At 42.7% G+C, this 19519-nt stretch overlaps 1 protein-coding gene across 8 annotated transcripts in view; it reads right to left on the bottom strand.

The window, feature by feature from the left end:
* Positions 1–19519, bottom strand: part of OSBPL9 (oxysterol binding protein like 9) — a 162650-nt gene that overhangs the window by 41618 nt on the left and 101513 nt on the right. For 2 of the 8 annotated variants that reach the window (XM_058654920.1, XM_058654915.1), the window contains exon 5: positions 2346–2414. The exons of 2 other annotated variants lie outside the window; for them this stretch is intronic. In XM_058654920.1, the coding sequence (XP_058510903.1) occupies positions 2346–2414 (69 nt within the window). Of the gene's footprint in view, positions 1–2345; positions 2415–15562; positions 15854–15997; positions 16094–19519 lie in introns of those variants that run through there. 4 more of the 8 variants (XM_058654934.1, XM_058654939.1, XM_058654949.1 and 1 more) reach the window with 3 other exon arrangements.

The following is a 19519-nucleotide window of genomic DNA, read 5'->3' as shown; positions in this document are numbered from 1 at the left end:
CAATACAAAAATAAAATCTTAAAAAAGACAGTTCATACTTAGAATAGCTCTTGAGCAAAAGGTTGGGAGTCAAGAAGATATACATTCCAGGACTCTGTACTTGCCCTAACATTTACTGCACTTTCTCAAAATGGCATATTTAATGACTGACTTTTCTGTGAAAATGAAAACTGATGAAGGCTGGAACTGTGCCATTTATCCATCACTATATGCTCCTGAGGTGGCAGTTCTGTGGATGTGGCACTGCTGCAGCATCTGGCCATCACTGATGCCCTCACATCGGTCCTGTGGTCTCACTCCCTAAATTTCTTTTGCCCTGTGCTCCTTCTTCTCTTCTCTGCATCCTAAAGCCTTTCTCTACCTTTTCTTCATGTTTCTTCTTTTTCTTTCATCCATAAACTTCAGTAGTAACTACACTACGTTACAGTATGCTGCATTGTTAGCACTCAGGACCAAAGTGGTTGCTATTCCCTAATTTACTACACTAATGTGCTACAGCTGTGTAGGAATTCACTGTGCTAAATTCAAAAGTTACAGAGAAATAAAGAAAAAAGAATGTGAACACAGGAACTTGCATTGGAAAAATTTCAATAGAAATCAAACCAGGTCCTGGCACGATGGCTCAATTAGCTAACACGCGTCCTGCAAATGCTGGCATCCCATACAGGCACCAGTTCGTGTTCCTGCATACTGCCTGGGAAAACAGTAAAGGATGGCCCAATCCCTTGAGACCCTGCACCTACACATAAGACCCAGAAGAAGTTTCTGGCTCCTGGCTTCAGACTGGCTCAGCTCTGGCCAATGAGGCCATTTGGGGAACGAACCAGCAGACAGAAGATCTTTGTCTCACCCTCTCTCTGTAACTCTAATAAAAATGAATAAATTAAAAAAGAAAAAGAAATCAAACCTCAATCTAATCATAAAAACTGCCTATCTACTGGGCAGTTGTTTAGCCTAGTGGTTAAGAGGCTGGTTCAGAAGCCGAAGTCCCACATCAGAAAACTTGGGTTCAAAGCTTCTTGCTCATGCACCCCTGGGAGGCAGCATGTAATTACTCAAGTAATTGGGTCCCTGTCACCCATGTGGGAAACCTGCATGTAACTACCAGCTCAAGCTCCAGTCCAGTCCAGCTCCAGTCTTTGCAAGCATTTCGTGGAGGGAACCAGTTTGGGATTGGGGATGGGGGTGAGGGAGCTCTCTACACAGCAAAATGCTCCAAACAAAACAATCTACTTTTCAAAAGCATTCTGCTAATAAAGCTAAAGTATATAAAGTAAATGGGACCATATAACTTTATATCAGTCAGAATCTATAAATATAACTTAATACAAAGAAAGAAGAACACACATAGGGAAATTACTAAAATATTATCTAAGCTGGTAGAATACTGAACTGCCTCACAACGGTCAGTGCTTCCTAATACTTAAACAGGACCACTTCTATCTACTCAGCAGACATGTAAAAGTTAACTAAAGGCAGCAAAGCCAGTTTCTACTTATGACTTCAGTTGGGATACTAGAGAATTTGACACAAATGAATGTTCACCCCCAATTAAAAAGGGTACTAAATGGAAAATCCCTAAATTGTCCAAAGTATACAGGAATTGTACCCACTTTGCAAAGATATACTTAGTGAAATAAAACAGGAGGCAGCTTTTGATAAAATGAGTAAGAGCTTTCAAAGAAATGCTCTGCTAATAGAGGAAAAGGAATGGATAGTGAAGGTCAAGGTGATTTGAGGTCTTCCTGGGATGAGAATCAGGAAATTATGAAACTTATGGTGACATGAGGAACTAAGAATGTAGAACAGGAAGCGTGGGAAATAACACTGTAAAAAGAAATTAACAAATGAGTAATTATTTTCATATTCAATTTTATTTCACTGGGAAAATGTGCAAGATTAAGTACCCTACATATAGTACTTTAGTCTAGAAAAGACAAAATAATATATGAAAAAATAGGTGCACAAAGATAAGCTAGTAGAAATAAATTGTTTCATGTAAGTCAAATAGAGAATTGAGAATAAGAAAATAGGTAAGTTTTATGAGTAGAGCTGTGAACAGAGATAACAATTTAAAGATGTAACAGAGCAAAACGTTAATGAAAGCAATCTTTCTTGTGAAAAACAAATGGCATGAACATGGATAAAAGTAGATGATTTTTAAAAAATAGTGAAAAACACATCCTATAATTGAGTCATGAAAACTGTGAGAAATGTCATTTTGATTACAATATGTGCATATCTGGAAAGTTTATAAGCACAATTAATAACAGGAGGTGACATGCATCACAGATAAGCTTTCATTCAATGAAAGTTTAGGGCATACTTACAATTCAATCACTTACAATTATTTTTGAAAATTCAAGAACTGGAGAGATACCAGAGGACTGGAAAAAAGCAAGTGTAGTACTGATCTTCCATAAAGGTAAGGAAAAGAGAGAATATAAAGTTACCATACTGTGAGTCTGACATTAACAACCAAGTAAAGGAATAATAAGAGAAACATACAGAAGAAGTAGGTATATGACTAGCAAGCAGCAAATTAAAAAATAAAAATTATGTCAAATCCAATGACACTCTAAGAAATTTGTTGGCAAATTAACTTTTTGTTTCCCCACTGAATGACTTGGAAAAGGTATAAGAAATCCAAAAATATTAGTAAGACTATGATTTTATTAGGCATACTAATTTGTCCCTGATTACTAAAAATCTAAAACAATTATAATCCCTATCATCTCTGCAGTTTGGTTAAAGAACAGGACTTACTCAGAGAGGTTCTGAAGGTGAGAATTTCTGCCTACTTTTAATTCTAAAGAATACTCAACCATCAAGTCCTCTGGAGTGAAGAGTTATCAATCCAAAAATGCTCATAAAATTGAACCTCATACTGAACCTTTTCCTACACTGTGCCTTCAGGAAGGTGCTGTCATTTTAAGTAATGTCCTGAAAATCTAAGGCTCCAAACTAGGTTTTCTAACTTCCACATAAGATTTACCTATCTTATCAACAATTGTCAGGTACCCTAAGAATGCCCCCCAAACTATGATCTTTTTCCATAATTTTTAAAAAAAGATATACTTAACTCAGAGGTACAGAAAGCTGAAGAGGGGAGGGGAGAGAGGGAGCGGCACTGGGAGGATGAGTTTGAGAGAGAGAAAGAAACAGATCTTTTATCTGGCTGCAAAGGCCTCGGCTGGGTCAAGCCAAAGGCAAGAGCTTTATCTGGGTCTCCCACAGAGGTGGGAGGGACCCAGACACTTTGGCCATCTTCTGCTGCTTTTCTCAGGCCATTACCATTAGCAGGAAGCTGGATGGGAAGTGTAGCAGCTGGGAGACGAAGAGGCACCTATGTGGTTGGGATGCCAGTGTTACAGGCAGCAGTTTTACCTACTAGGCTGCAATGCTGGTAATTTTTCATAATTCTAAGCAAGAAGTTTCAACAATAACATGAATTCATCAAAGATACATAGCAGATATTAAATTTTATTCAAAGTATTAGGTTCTCTGCTAGATATTGTCAAATTCCCTCATTTCACATACACAACAAGTAGATAATTAGCCAACTTTGTAAGTGCTTACAAACCATCCTGCTGAAATTTTCTTAAAATGCTGTTCTGATAAAATGTCTGACTTCAACTCCATCACATCTTTCTATTACATCACAGTATTTTAAAAATTCATAATGTGGGGGACCAAAATTAATCTGAATATTTCCTGAAGAAGTAATCTAGTAAAAATAAACACAAGTTCTGAAGACTATTCAACTTTTAAACCCTGAATCTACAACTTCCTAACAAATACCTATGTAATCTAGAAGTTATTTTCCCTGCTTCCATTTTCTCATCTACAAGATAGGCAGAATAATAAACATCCAAGAATGATAGGTGAGTAATACGAGTAGTATCACAATGGCAGACATTCTACTTCCTCCTTATTATTTGGAGCTTCAGAGAATCAGGGTGCACCACCCTATTCCCCAGCCTCACACAGTGCTTACCACAAAACAAAACGAACAAATAACTAGAGAATACAAGAAACTATGTGCAATCTTTAGCAATGTACAATCAAGAAAAGGATATAAGCGTAAGTTAAACTGTAATTTAACATCTCCAAAGACCGATCATGAGCAGTAAGCTGACGAACTCGAAAGAAAATAAATAATGGTAATAATAATAGTATCAGCAATAAATAAAACCAGTGGTAGGACTGTCTAGAAAACAGATTGGAAAAAACAATTCCAATATGAGCTATTCAGAATGTACTGGGATGCAACCACAAAGGTAGAATTATATTTGCTATATTGACAGAGCCAAGCTACATAAAAAAGCCTCTTTCTTCCAATACTAAAATCTGAATTTTGAACATACAATATTAGCTCTTCGAAAAATTACAATTGTTTCTATCTTTGCAAAGAAAAACATTGATACAAAATGTTAAGTTTCTGTTAATGTGTACATGCAAATCTAAAATGCTCACAAATAAAAACTACAGACATGAACAACTTTACCAAGCAGGAATCAGGTACATTCACCAAATGCTAAAATTTGGTGAACTTCAATCATAGACCACAGTACACTGCTAATTCTTCATGATCTCTTATGCAAAATAAAATGCAGCATAACAAATTCACAATAGCACATCAGGCTAAATCATATGCCAGCAAACATGCACTTACAACTTAGCCATCACTGGTATAAATGAAATGCTGAGTAGAAAACTGGCCAGCAAAATGAAGCAGAGTGCTTCAGCTGTTCTCCCTCATCCTTGCTGCCACCACCACAATCATGACTCAACATTCCAGAATGCAATTTCATGAAGAACAAAACACCTATTCTGAAACACTTAACAATGCACTGCCTGACCACTCATTTTTGGCAGTCAACCAAAGCTTTTCTTCTTTAAATCAATCAGGCTATTTGTAAACTTCCTTTTAAGTCACGGGTCAAGTCATTCCAGGATCTAAATAACTGTGTTACCCACACACATTGCTTTCATTTCCCCAGCCTTAAATCCACAGAATTTTAGAAACCCTATTTTTAAGCAGTCACCAAATATAAAAAGTTTTAGATCAGTTTCTTGGAAATTTGCTCTATATATAGCCAGGAGAAATTCACATTAAACATACGAATCCTTAAACTGAGCTCAAGCTGTGAAATAGCTACAGAATTCTCATAGCATAATATTTAAGAATTTCACCATAAAAGGTTTTAACAACCTTTAAGCAAACTTGCTTTCTCTGTATAGAACAACATAACTAAAAAATTAACACCGGTAGCAGTTGGGGGGGAGGGGGCAACCCATGATAAATTAATCAGAACAATGGACCAAAAATACCAAAAAGCTCGTATCAAACAAAAGAAGAAATCACATATGCTTGGGGCCAATGAGGTGGTGTAGCCAGCTAAGCCCCTTCCCCATCCCCTGCACTGCTGACATCCCATAGGGACATCAGCTCCAGTCCCAGCTGTTCCACTTGCTCTCTGCTTTATGGCATGGGAAAGCAGAAGAGCTTTCCCCAGGAGGTTGGAAGAAGCCCCTGGCTCCCAGCTTCAGATTGGCCCAGCTCTGGCCACTGTGGCCACTGCGGCCATTTGTGGATGGAAAAGCTCTCTTTGTAACTTTTTCAAGTAAAAATAAATAAATCTTAGGGGAAAAAATGAAATTATAAATGTCAAGACTATCTTTGCATATCTGGTTGTAGCTACTAATGAATATTAAACAGATGGAAACCCAAGTTACGTTTCTACTGAAGCTGTTAAAGCATGTATATACAAATGACCCTAACTCAGTTTAATGGCTCAAATCTATCAAGGTAATCTAAAATAAGACTAGAATACAAGCCTATGAAGCTAGGCTTGTCTACAGTATGCATAACTGGGTTTTTTAAAAAGTGACAAACATAAAGGAACTGAAGAATTCTGCAACGTGCCTACCCAAAGAACCAAAGTTCTTGTACATTTAAGTCAGAGTATTCACAAAAAAGTCACAAATAATTTAGGTATTATTTAAGATTTATTTTTATTGTAAAGGCAAATTTACAGAGAACAGACAAAGAGGAAAATCTTCCAATCTGCTGGTTCAATCCCCAAGGAGCCACAACAGCCAGAGCTGAGCTGATTTGAAACCAGGACCCAGGAACTTCTTCAGGGTCTCCCATGTGGGTGGAGAGGCCCAAGGCTTTGGGTCATCCTCTATCACCTTCCCAGGCCACAAGCAGGGAGCTGGATGGGAAGCGGAGCATCCAGGACATGGACCAGCACCCATTTGGGATTCTGGTGCTCACAAGGGAAGGATTAGCTAATTGAGCCATTGCGGTATGCCCATAATTTAGCTATAAAGTATTACAGACATGGATGATAAATTTCTCTAAGACTAAACAACAAATGTGTGGGGAAAAAAATTGAAATACATATCAGCGCTGTGGTACAACATGCTAATCTTCTACCTTGTGGTGCCAGCATCCTGTTTTGGCACAAGTTCATGTCCTGGCTGCTCTACTTCCCACACAGCTCTTTGCTTATGGACTGGGAAAGCATGGAGGATGGCCCAAAGCCCTGGAACCCTATACCTGCGTGGGAGACCTGAAAGAGGCTCCAGGCTGCGGATTGGCTCAGCTCAGCTCTGGCTGTGGTGGCCATCAGGGCAGTGAACCAGGGAATGGAAGACCTTGTCTCTTTGTCTCTCCTTCTCTCTGTAAATCTGCCTTTCAATTATAAACAAATTAATCTTTAAGAAAATAGATTGAAATAAGTGGCAGCATGGCAAGATCTGGTGAGAAAAACTTCTGTTCTGGGCCTTTAAATTCAGTGTTAGAGAAATTATTCATTTACTGAGCACTTTTTAGAACTATGACACCGTGTTACATGGTTTGGGAATAGTAAGATAGACCAAATACGCATCCTGCCCTAAAATCTCTATCTATTGGAACAGATAAAACGTCTATCCACAAATATTTGATCCCAGTATAGTAAGGCAATAACTACCTGCAAGGCACTAAGGGATTAAAAGAAGAAAGTTATGAGAATAACAAAGGTTTCAGAGGTGGCACCTCTGAGAATGCAGGCTCTGGACAGAGATGGAGAGGGCAAAAGTGCTGTGGCACTGGACCCTCACAGCAACAGCATAATCCAATGACGTGCTTAATTTTTTTTCTTTAATAAAGTGATTGTTCACAGAAAAAGGGCAAGCAGGGTTAAGGAAACAAAACAAGGGAAGCCAAAGTACCCAAGAATTAGAAGCAACAGGAAGCCTTTCCAGCCCTAGTCTGCAGGATTAATGGCAGAAACAGCACTACTATGAGCCAATCAGAGGAAGAAGTGCCGACTGGGAGCAACCTCAGGATGGGGCGTCTTGCTGGATCCCACTCCAGCCACCACGTGCACCTGGTGAGCTGTCCCAGGGCCTGCCTGAGCTCCGGGGCTGCTACCTTCGGGATGAGTACACCGACTGAGGGGGAATGTCTCCGTGACTGGGCAGGGCGTCAGGCTCCGCCTGCTGGCCGCCTGGCCAGGCAGCTCTGGGGTTTTGGTTCTTTGAATCGCTGCTTAGGTTGAACCCGCAGTGCTTGGGATGTGAATCAATCCTAAAGATTCCCAATGACAGTAACTCTTCATCTGAAGAACTTGTAATCACTTAACAATGCTGAGCACAGAACACCAGTTCATGCAAAAGCTAAGGCGCGGAGCTTGTCCACCAGGATATCCTATTACCTGACATGATGACAGAGCAGCAGAGGGGTCACAGTAGGCAGGGCCATAGCATTAACTAGCATTCGAGAATCATATCCGGGGGTAGATTCTGTGGGGGATGTGTGGGCCAACCCTGTGGAAATTCTACCCCACTGGTTAGCTGAAGAGTTTGGGTGGTGATGGACTAAGCTAGGTGTGACCAAGAAGCTTGCCATCAACCACAGGTAAAGGAACCCACAACAGTCTCGACTGGTCAAGACAGCAGCACCCGAATGTGCATCCTGAATAGGGTGTGGGGTGGGACAAGCTGCAACATTCACCAGCTCATACAAGGCCAAACGGAAGGCCACACTGCGCCAGGCACTGGCCTAAAATCCAATGGCATGTATGGGAACTGTGTCTGGGAGTGAAGCAAGTGAGGGAACAAACATGTGGTCCAGACCTGGGGGTCAGACAAGCTGGGCAAAGTAGCTCCAACAGCTGGCCAGTGTGTGAACTGGTGATGGAACGGGATGTACTGGGCAGGACTGAGCAAACCTTAGCCTATAAGCGAAACTAGAAATCAGGATGGAGCACAGGGCATGCCGATCTTGGCTCTTGCACCTACTGGTCTGCATGAGTCAGGGATGCTAAGCCACAATGTCTAAGGCAGAGGCCAGGACAAGTGAGGGACTGAGCCAAGCTGAGTTAGAGCAACCAATGGCAGGCACGTGATTTATGGCTGGAAACAGGCCCGGCTGGGGAGTTAAGGGGACAATCTAGTTGGGTTGAGATTCCCACTGAGGGGCGCGTGGGCTGGAAAGGGGGCTGTGTTCCGATCAGGAAAACAACTGTAGTCTCCCTTGGCACAAGCGTGGACTGGGACTGGAAGCACCAAGCTGGGTCAGACTGCAACACCCTCTGGTGTCCTGGAGGACCAGGGTAGATGTGGGACGGACTAGGCTAGGTCTTAACCCCTACTGAACCATGTGTGAGCCGTGGCTGAGCTGAACCATCCAACAGCAAGAACCAGATTGGGTTGAAGGCCAATCAGGAAAAGCCACTGTTCCTACTAGCACAGGAAGTGAACTGAGTAGGGCTGGCTCAAGAACCCCCTGGCAAGCGCAAAATCTGGCACTCAGAGGGGTCTGAAGGAGGAGCCTGGGCAACTCCTCTGGCAGGACACAGACCCGGCAGGTAAGTGCAAGAAGCATGGAGGGAAACAGCCCAGAAGAGGTCATGGAAAGTTTCCCACTGGCACACATTTGGCATGGGATGGGGGCAGACCAGGCTGAATCAGTTCACGTCATCCACTGGCAAATCCAAGCACCAGAACAGAGTGTGGGTCGATCCAGGTTTGGTCGCGACAAAAACCAGTGCATAACACGAAATGCGAAGGTGAGGGTACCTATACCGGATGTGATCACAGCACCCAACCAGCACACGTGAGAACCAGGAAGGCAGGGGGCACAGCTAGCAGGGGAATAAGGGGTGGTTCCCTTGCTGGACAGCTACTCCCACTAGAGAGTGTGGGCTGGGATGGGATGTTGGCAGACCAGACTAAGCAAGACTACAACACCTGTGCGCCTCATGTGGACCAGATCAGGGAAAAACCAGGCTGGGCTGATTATTCCTACTGGTGCAAACAAAATTAGAGTGGGTGAGGGTTGTTGGGGCTTAGTCGCAGCATCAGCTGGCAAAAGCTGGCACTGGGGCCTAGTTCTGTCAAGCTAAACCACAGAACCACCTGGAGAGTGCATAATCCGGGAGTGAGAGAGACCTGGGAGAGAAACAGTGGGCTCCTGCCTATTGGGTTACCACTCCCATGGGAGGGCATGAAAACTAGGACAGGGGCATGGGTAGCTAGACAGAAACCCAACAATATCCATGAAGGTTGGATAGTTGAGCTGGTTAGATGGAACTAAGCTTTAATACCTACTGACATGTATGAGAGTCAAATGGAATGTAGGACAGACTGGACTAGTCTGCCACACATACTGGCAAACCAGGGTAGGGGGCGGGCCTGGTGGGGGTTATTGCGGGTCGCTCTGACTAGGCTGCAGTTCCCACTGGTTTATGTGAGGGCTGAGTATGTGCTGGGCAGAACCAGGCTGGACTGCAAACACCCACTGGTTCCAGTGGAAGTCGGGGCTGAAAACCAGAACCAACCCAGCAATTGCAACCACCAGCTGATTGAGGTGATGGACTGTGGCGGGCCTTGTACCTGCTAGTACATACAAGAATCTGGTCTGGGAACACCTCAGACAAAGTTTCTTTGGGATCTCTGCAATCGAAATGCCGGACTGAGAACCCTAACCAAGGAAAGACAGAAGACAGAATAAGTCAATCAACCACCTCAGATATATGTTGGCAGCGAAATACTGGGTAAATGGAGACTCTATGATGGACTATGTCAATCAGTGGATTCTCCAACGACCTCATCGTGCTTGGAGTGGCGAGATTGGCAGCGATTCATAACTGTTGAACTATCAAATCCACTTGAGCAAGTATCTCAGAGCATGCCCCACATTTGGGACCTGGAGTGGCTGGGAGACTAGGTGAGGCTTCTCCCTCAATATCCTCTTTACCTCAGATATATGACGGAAACAATATGGAAATAATAGTCTTATCCACTTTCCTTAGCCCTTGTACCTTTATACCCTAATTAACTATGTAAAGATTGTAAAAACTATAATAAAAAACAAACAAAAAAAAAAAGTAGTACTGACTGGGCACAGTAGGGCAGCCACTGAAAAAAGCACATTAAAGCAGGGAAGGAGCAAGAGGAGGATGTACTCTTCTTTCTCTTCTATCTTGTGTTCTTGTCCCTACTGCTTAACCCAACTAGAAATCTGCCAGAGAGGTCCCAAATGATGTAAGCTGTGAAAGTCAGCCTCCTGGCACTCCGGGCAGAAAAAGCGGTGAATGAGTCAGAATGGAAACTGAGAGACAGAAAAGGCACCTGTGCAGAGCGGGAATTAGTGTGAGCACAAATGGTAGTCTGGAAAGCACAAGGAGGCCAAACGGGGAGCAAAACTATCTTCAGACCAGTCTGTGTTTTTCAAGTCTAGATGCCAAACTTGAAAGAAAAGAAAATTAGAGGCTGGACAGAAAATAGAAATGGGGTTTTGAGGAGCAGGGTGAGCAACAGACAGAGATTTGCCGGAGCAGGAACCTGATAGTTTCTGTAGAGAATAGCACAGCAAGTGCCCTCTAGGCCCTAGCCCTAGTGCTTCTGGTCTACAGCTAGCTGTGTGACTGTGAGACTGTCTTTCACCTACTAACAAAAGGACAGAGATCGAGTTACAACTTTAGGATTGCTTCCATGAAGTCAACACCTCCAGGAGAGTCAATCCCTCACCATACTAAAAAACCGTCAGGTCCACTTCACCATCTTTGAGAAGTTAACCTTATTCAAGCACATACAGTAGGAACTGCTAAGTAGCCACTACAGCCAAGTCCTCCATGGTACGACAAAGAATGCAGAGTACAAGTAAACTCCATTATTTACTGTGACCTCGAAACAGAAACATTAGTAAAGCTGGACTTTAAAACATACTGTGAAATACAGAGAATGCAAAGAAACAATGGAATGAACAGGAAAATTTGACTAAATTTGCACATTTGGAAAAAGCAAAATAAACTGCTCAGTTAATACAGTAAAGAAGTCAAGTCCTTGAAAATATCTTCAGAAATAAATGAACTGCAATGCAGGAAGGAGCATGGTTTTCAGAGAGAGGTACACATATACACTCTTATACACCCTCTCTCTTACCTGCACACAGAAAGAGAGAGGGAGAGACTGAATATGCATAACCATTACCATTCATCTAGGACAAACTTACTAGATAACTACTACGGCCAGGTACTGTCCTAATCTTCAAAGAAAGCAATTTTTTAAGGTCAAAAAAGATACTAGCAAATTGTAACTAAAATTTACCTAACCTTCAAAAATGAATTCAGGTTTTGTCCATTCCAAGCAATGTACCTAATTTTTCTATCCAGCGACATGCTTTTGTAACGATACTAATAGTACACCAGAGCCAATCTGTGCCAGTACTGCCGTCAGTATTATTTCAAGTCTATTGCAGACCATATGGATGGGCTCAAGGGCTGTGGATCTACTCATCATCTGTTTCTAAACATTTTCTCCAATTGTCCTTTTCTCCAACCAGGAAGCTTGGTGACCTAGGGACTATTTTTAACTTATAAGGAATTATCTAACTCTAGTACAACAGAGCCAAAAGTCTCAATATTTACAATATTTCTTATAAAGTCACATAATCTGATCACTTAACAAGCATTTCTTGAACACATAGCATGTGCTGGTGGGGCTTAGAAATCCAAACTCTGAGTTAAAGCATTTCAGCACTCTGAGCACTGTGAACTCAGCCTGGAAGAGCTTCAGAAGCAGTCTCTGACCCCCTACTCCTTTTTTTTCCCAAAGACAGAGAAACTAGAATTCAGTGTCCCCTAGGCAGGTTACAGAACCTCTCCCTCTTCTCTCTGTCATTAAACCTAGAAACACTATTCTAATCTTTACTCACCTTTCTGACTAAGAGCTGACCAGGAAGAAATTCTCTGACCCTTTTTTGACAGTAGATTCTAAGACTTTCATTCCGGAAAGGGTCCTGCCCTATGCTGGGAAGAAGTATTGTTATGCAGAACGGCCAAGAGGAATTGAAACAGTTAGCTCTTGCTGTTTTTCGCTTTGATTTCTACATTAGGTCCTACCCTGTGTCCAACCAAGTTTCTACACCACTGCCTGTTCATTACCAAACCTAAGAAGAAAAGGAGAGTTCTCTCTGCATCTGAGTTTTTGTTTCTGAAGGTGCCTACATAGACCTTAATCTGCCACACTTTTCTCCTGCTGATAGACCTTCTGTTAACGCAGGTGTCAGCTCTAAAGCCTATAATGAGTACAAAAAGGTATGACATGTTTCTACCCTTACACACCAAGTACTGGATTCAAGACAAAGGTCTTGGGCATATGAGTAAAAAGCCTGATTTTGGAGTAACTATGGCATACTAGGTTAAGCTGCCACCTGCACATCCCATGTGGTGTTAAAGTCCCAGTTGTTCCACTTCCTATCCATCTCCCTGCTAATGTGACTGGGAATGCAGTAGAGGTTGGCCCAAGTGCTTGGGCTCCTGATCCTGGATCCTGGCTTCAGCAGGGACTAGCCCTGGCCTTTGCAGCCATTTGGTAAGTGAACCAGACGGAAACACTGTTTCCTCCCTTTCTAAGCCTGCCTTCCAAATAAATGAATAATTTGGGGAAAAAACCCACAAAATCCAAAAAACCTTGATCTCTAGAAAATTAGCCTAACTCAGTGTCAGATATGGGATCACAAATATACTAGACAACGTAGTGAAGAATGTAATCCAAAGCTATGAACCAAACAGTGTGGCAGAACACAAGGGATAAGGGTAACCCATTGGCTCTCCTGCAGGAAGATGCAGTGGAAAAGGCAACCCAGCAGCTGTCCTTAAGCTATATGCTACGGATGCTGGGTAGTCTGAGGGAATGGATGTGTGAAAACACAATGAGGCCATAGCTTGTTCACAGTGAGTAAAACACCTGCAGACAAAATAGCAGCAGATTGTAAAGTTCCTTGAATATGCCAGGCAGCAGGACTCTGGCAATGGGAAGTCAAAACAGATTATGAAGCACAAGAATGACCCAAGTCAGATTTGATCTGGATAAACAGGAGAGGCAAGAGGAGTCCAGTAACAGAGATGAATTGGAAGACTCTCCAAAAGTCTAGGTGAGAGATGATGCTGCTGGCCTAAATAAAATCAGTAATTATCATCTACAGAAAAGTGGCAATCTGAGAGACATTACTAAGGCAAACAAGACAGCTTCTGGTGACTGGACCTGAAACATAAATGGAAAATAGCTTTAAATGGCTACCTGCCTGTGTGTAGTAGAATGTTAATTCACCAAGTATTTAGGATGGGTTGGCAACTCACTGCAGTAGTAAGATGCTTGCAACCCACATTTTGAGTCCACTATAGCAACCACAAAAACTTTTCCTCTATTTTTCCTTATTATCATCATAAATTATCACTCTACAATATAGAGCTTAGATAGTGGTAAAAGTCAATATCCTAGAATTTGCTTTTCAGAGTAAAAGCCTGATTATCAGATTGTTTTCAGATCATCCCCTCTTTCTCAATCAACACAGTGTAAACCATACAACTACCTGATTTTCAAACAACAGAATATGGTAATATCACTCAAGTTTTTTTCTAGTTGAACCAAAGCTACACTAAACTAAATTTTCTGCTCTCTTTGTAACAGCTAGGAGTAAAACAGGGATGGCTGAGTGGTTATGTTACTACTGAATACAAGATTTTTCGCATTAAGATAAAGAAAACTCACGTCTTTTAGAACCGTACACATATCAAAATGGATGAGCAACAGCCTCCTATTTATTGAAAGGCACTGCAAGTACAACCTCCTTTCTGTCCAAAACAAACCTCGACACTTCGCTTCTGTTATCCTGCTTGTTTCTGCTTTAAGTGCTTAGTATAGAACTGATTTTTAGCGATATAAAAGTACCTTCCCTGAACTAGTGAATATGGTATTTTTATTTAGGTTCACTTGTTGCAAAACAAATTTCAAAGGAAAAGATTTTAAAAACAGAAGTAAATAAGAAATGCTAAAACTATTCAGCAAAGCGTTTCATCACCTACCCAGTTCAACAGAGATAGTGCCTGAGATGACTCAGGATACTGCATGAGAATTTTTTTTTAAAGATTTTATTATTATTATTGGAAAGTCAGATATACAGAGAGGAGGAGAGACAGAGAGGAAGATCTTTCATCCGATGTTTCACTCCCCAAGTGAGCCGCAACAGCAGGTGCGCCCCAATCCGATGCCGGGAACCAGGAACCTCTTCCAGGTCTCCCACGCGGGTGCAGGGTCCCAAAGCTTTGGGCCGTCCTCTACTGCTTTCCCAGGCCACAAGCAGGGAGCTGGATGGGAAGTGGAGCTGCCGGGATTAGAACCGATGCCCATACGGGATCCCGGGGCTTTCAAGGCGAGGACTTAAGCCGCTAGGCCACACTGCCGGGCCCACTGCATGAGAATTTACGACTATAAAATTTACAGCAAAAACTGTCAACACTGCAACTGCTACTACTCTAAGTAGTACTTCTCCCTTCTATTCCACTAAAAAACAAGGAAGTACTTGATTTAAGGTCTTTCATACAGCTAAAATCAACAAGCAAAACCAAGTATTACTTCAAAATAATCAGCTTTTTTGTTTACAATAATTTCTCAATTTTACACAAGAAAAATCCTTGTGAAGAACAGATGAAGGCCAGCGGGGAAGAGCATAATCCAAATATGCTTTCCAGTCTACCAATTACACTCAACTTTTCTAACTGTAAGCTGGGCTAAGAACCTAAAACTTTCCCTGTAGTTGTTGGGTGAAGCCCGTAAAACTACAAAAATTTTTAAATGTATCTGCATCAGCAGCCCAGGGTGCATCAACGCATTCCCTCATACAATAGCATACAAACAACAGCATCCGTAATTATAGCACATGAAAACAAAAACAGCGCCCAAAATAAAACCCCAAAATATCTGGCCTACAATTGAAGAATCTAATATTGAAGTCAGCAATCAAAATGAAGCTTTACATTAAGACAAGGCTTAACGTTTGCATCTAAAATCGAATTCTCGGTCTTTGCAAAGGAAAATAAATAGAGTTCCACCCCAAAACAAGCAAGCAAGCAAGCAACGGAAACAAGGCAAGGGCACGGCCTCTTCCGAAGAGGAGGTCCTAGCCTCAGCCGCCCGCCCGCCCGCCCGCCCTGGCTGAGGAAGTGGGAGCAGGCCCGGTCACAGGGGGCCTGGGCAGCCACAGCCACGTCGTCCTACTCACCCCAGAGGGCAGCAAAGAGGAGGCCAGGAGAGCGCGACATTCGCACCCACGGCCCGGCCCCGAGCAGACAGCAAGGACCCCGGGGACTCGGAGGCGGGGGCCGGCCCCTCACCCAGACCCTTGGGGTCTACTCACTCCGCAAGCGGCCAGCAAGAAAGCCATTCGCCAAGGCCCCCCGCCCTCAGTGCCTCCTGGGGAGGGAGCCGGGGGCGCTACTCTGGAGCAACCCTTTCCACAAGCCCGCGGTGGGACGCCCAGGCAGCGGCGCGGGCGACCAGTCACAGGCTCAGCCCATCCCCGAGACTCCCCCGCAGCCCCGACCCAAGGCCCCGCCCCCGGCCGGACCTACGGCCGCCCGATTGGCTGCCCTGTCTGACAAAAAGACCCCTGGCGATTGGCCATGGGTCACCTGCTGTAGGGAGGTGAGCAGCTGACCTCGCTGATTGGCGGCTGAGCCCATTTCGGAGCAGCGGGGAGCCACTCCCTCGCACCCCGGGCGGCCGGGCGGTGGCTGGCAGGTCTTCGGGACCCTCCTCCTCCGGGGGTCGGGCTCACCTCACGGGCTGTACCTCGGGACTGGGAGCACCGCCTCCGCTGCGCGGGCGCCCCCAACTCCCCACCCCGCCCGTGGAAGGGAGGTGGTCGCGCCAAGGAGCTCAGCTAGGCTCTGCCGCCCCAACCAAGGCTGCGGGGGAAGGCCCAGTCACGGCCATGGGCGCGCTTTCCACCCCCAGTATCTTGGCAGCTAGGGAGTCTGGGCCCACACAGATTTCTTCTCTATACTGATACTGATCTTACTTCCGGAAAGCTGTTTATGTAAATAGGCGGCGGGGAATGAGGGGAGGAGGAGGTAGCCTATCAGTAATCACAAGCGAGTGGCACCTTAATTTTATTAATCCAGTCAGACTTGGTGGGTCGGCTGTTGTGCCACAGCTCCATAAGGGACGTAGGTGGCTTGTGAAGAGTATTCAGGAATCCGAATAACATAACCAAATTACATCAAAAGCTTAGGCTTCCACTTCCTCCACAGAGAATTACTCCAAATGCAGGAAATCACAAATACAAACTCTGTGGTTTGTAGCACAACCCGCTCTTTACAAATTTTAAGGGCCCGGCGCAGTAGTCTAGTGGCTAAAGTCCTCGCCTTGCATTTGGGCGCTGATTCGTGTTCCAGCTGCCCCATTTCCCATCCAGCTCCCTGCTTGTGGCCTGGGAAACTAGTCCAGGACAGCCCAAAGCCTTAGAACCCTGCCCCCGCAACCCCACCCAGAAGAGGCTCCTGGCTCCTGGCTTTGTATTGGCTCAGCTCTGGCCGTCGGTGAGTGAATCATAGGATGGAAGATCTTCCTCTCTGTCCCTCCTCTCTGTATATCTCATTTTGCAATGAAAATAAGTCTTTAAAAAAAGTTTAGTAGTTAACATTCCTCGTAGCTTATAGATAAATTCTGAGAGCATAATGATACTCCTTTCCCATCTCTTTCCTTTTACTGCTTGAGATAATATATTTTAAATTTATATCACAGTAAAAAGGTTTAATATTTCACTGAATAAAAAGTTTAACAAGCAAAAAGAACAAAGACCCTAATTTAGTGGAAAACAGAAAATGACTACAATTGAATGGAAAAAAGGCCATTTCTACCATATATATTAAACTTAAGTAATCACAGATCATTAAAACTATAGTATAATATTCCTATTCATTGGTTTGACAAAAGTATAAAGCAAAGTTTTACCAAATTATATCTGCAACAATCCCATTTCATTTCCTTTTTGACAAATTCCTTTCCAGCTATTTTTCCTTATGGCTATTTATATTCCTCTCCCAAAACTCTAGTAAATTAAGAATCCAGTTTTTTTTTTATTTGTGTAGCCCTACCTTATATATGCCCTGTAACACCTAGCATTACATACACGGTACAAAGAGCTCGAAGAATGCTGTCTTAACAAATGAGCTAAACTGTACTGTGTGAAGGCTACTTTCATTTTAGGTAAATTGTTTCAGATATCTAATGTCAAATGCATTCTCTTCTTTCCCTGTTTGCTCTTGTCCTTCCCCAGGGCTCCTATCTAAGGAAATGAAACCACCCTATTATGCAAACAACAAACCTAACCATCATTTTGGATACTTCCTTTTACCCCACATTCAATCCAACACCAACTTCGGCCATTAAAAAAAAAAAATTCATAAACATACTCCTAATTCTGTTTTCTCTCCATCACCACTACCCCATTACAGGTCCTAGTCTCTTGGAATAATCTCCTTACTAAATAATATCTTCCTGAATCATTCATAACTCCTCAAATTCATTCTCACCACCATGGCCACAGTAGTAGTTCCACAACTTACTTCATTACCACGTTGTGCCCCCTCCTCACTGCCAATTAAAGAACTTCAGTTGCTTTCCATTGTGCTTAAGCTACAACTAAAAATCTAACCACCACCTGCAAGGTTTAGACCTTACACCAACATTTTTTCCCTTGAACTCCGTGTTTCCTGCCTTCCACAATAAATAACATTTCAAAGATTCTTTAATTTTCAAGGACTTTGCAATTCAGTAACTTGGTATATGCTGTTATTTCTCTAACCTGCCACCAATTCCCAATGATTCACTTTGAATTTGCTGACAAATTTCACCTGCAAGCACAGACATCCCATAAGACACCAGTTTCTGTCCCAGCTGCTTCATTTCTGATCCAGCTTCCTGCCGGTGGCCTTGGAAAGCAGAAGGAATTAGCCCCAGCATCCAGGTGGAAGATTCAGCAGAAGCCCTGAGCCACTACAGCGATTTGGGGAGTGAACGTATCTATCCCTTAATCTCTCTGTAACTCTACCTTTCAAATACATAATAACTATAAAAAAAAAAGACAATAAGTATTAATAAGAGAACAATCTAAACACTGAAGTTTAGTGTTGAAGTTCTTTGAAAGGGTGAGAAGTCTACTGAGTAAAAACAGGCCAACTTTACCAATTTGATTAAGATTAAAAGATTTAATTGTACAGCACAAATGTAGCACTTTCAAAAATATTATTTCCATTGGAGATCTCAATGTTGACCTAGAAATCACATTCTCTTCTAGTACCAAACTTAGATAACAAATACTTTTGCATGAATAGGAGAAAAAATAAAGGAAAAAAATTCCTGTTGTGCAGTGATGTTGTAATATCACTGAATTACTAATGCTTATGGTGATGTAAGTGTAAACAAATCTGTACTGCCAGTCATGTAAAAGTACAATACACTCAATTATCTAGTATATCAACATTTGATAATGGTAATAAAATGATTTCATTGTTAGAATTTGAATGTACACACATTTGTAGGAAAGTTAAATATGAAATAGGAACAGTATGCAATCCCTAGCTCCTGGTTTTGGCCCAGCCCAGATCTTGCTATTTAGGATACTAGGGAAGTCAACCAATGGATGGAAGAATTTTTTTTCTCTCTCCCTGTCACTCACCTTTCAAATAAATAAAATAAATCTTTTATAAAAAAAGGTGCTCACCAGTAACTCTCATGACACAGATGCAGAGACCCTCAACAATCAATCAGCAAATCAAATCCAATAATGTCTAAAAAAATTATTCACTATAATCAAGTTGTATCCCAGGAATGAAAGCTAGTTAAATATTTAAAAATCAAATCATATAATCCATAACATTAACAGACTAAACAAAAGTGTCATCTGGCCATATAAATAATACAGACAGGGTGAATATTTGGCACAAAAGTTAAGACATTGCTTGGGATGCCTCTATCCCAAATCAGAATGCGTGGGTTCAAGTCCCAACTCTGCTTCCAATCCAGTTTGCTAATAATGCACATCCTGGTAGTCAGCAGGTAACAGCTCACGTACTTGGGTAGTGCTACCACATGGGAGAGCTGGACTGAGTTCTAGGCTTCTGGCTTTAGCCTGGCCAGGGAGCCAGCAAACAGAGAGTGAGGGTGAGACAGAGAG

This window comes from Ochotona princeps, chromosome 2, assembly GCF_030435755.1.
Source record: "Ochotona princeps isolate mOchPri1 chromosome 2, mOchPri1.hap1, whole genome shotgun sequence".
Classification (NCBI taxonomy): Eukaryota; Metazoa; Chordata; class Mammalia; order Lagomorpha; family Ochotonidae; genus Ochotona; species Ochotona princeps.
The sequence above is the reverse complement of the archived record's forward strand: the minus strand, read 5'-3'. Positions and strand labels throughout refer to the sequence as shown.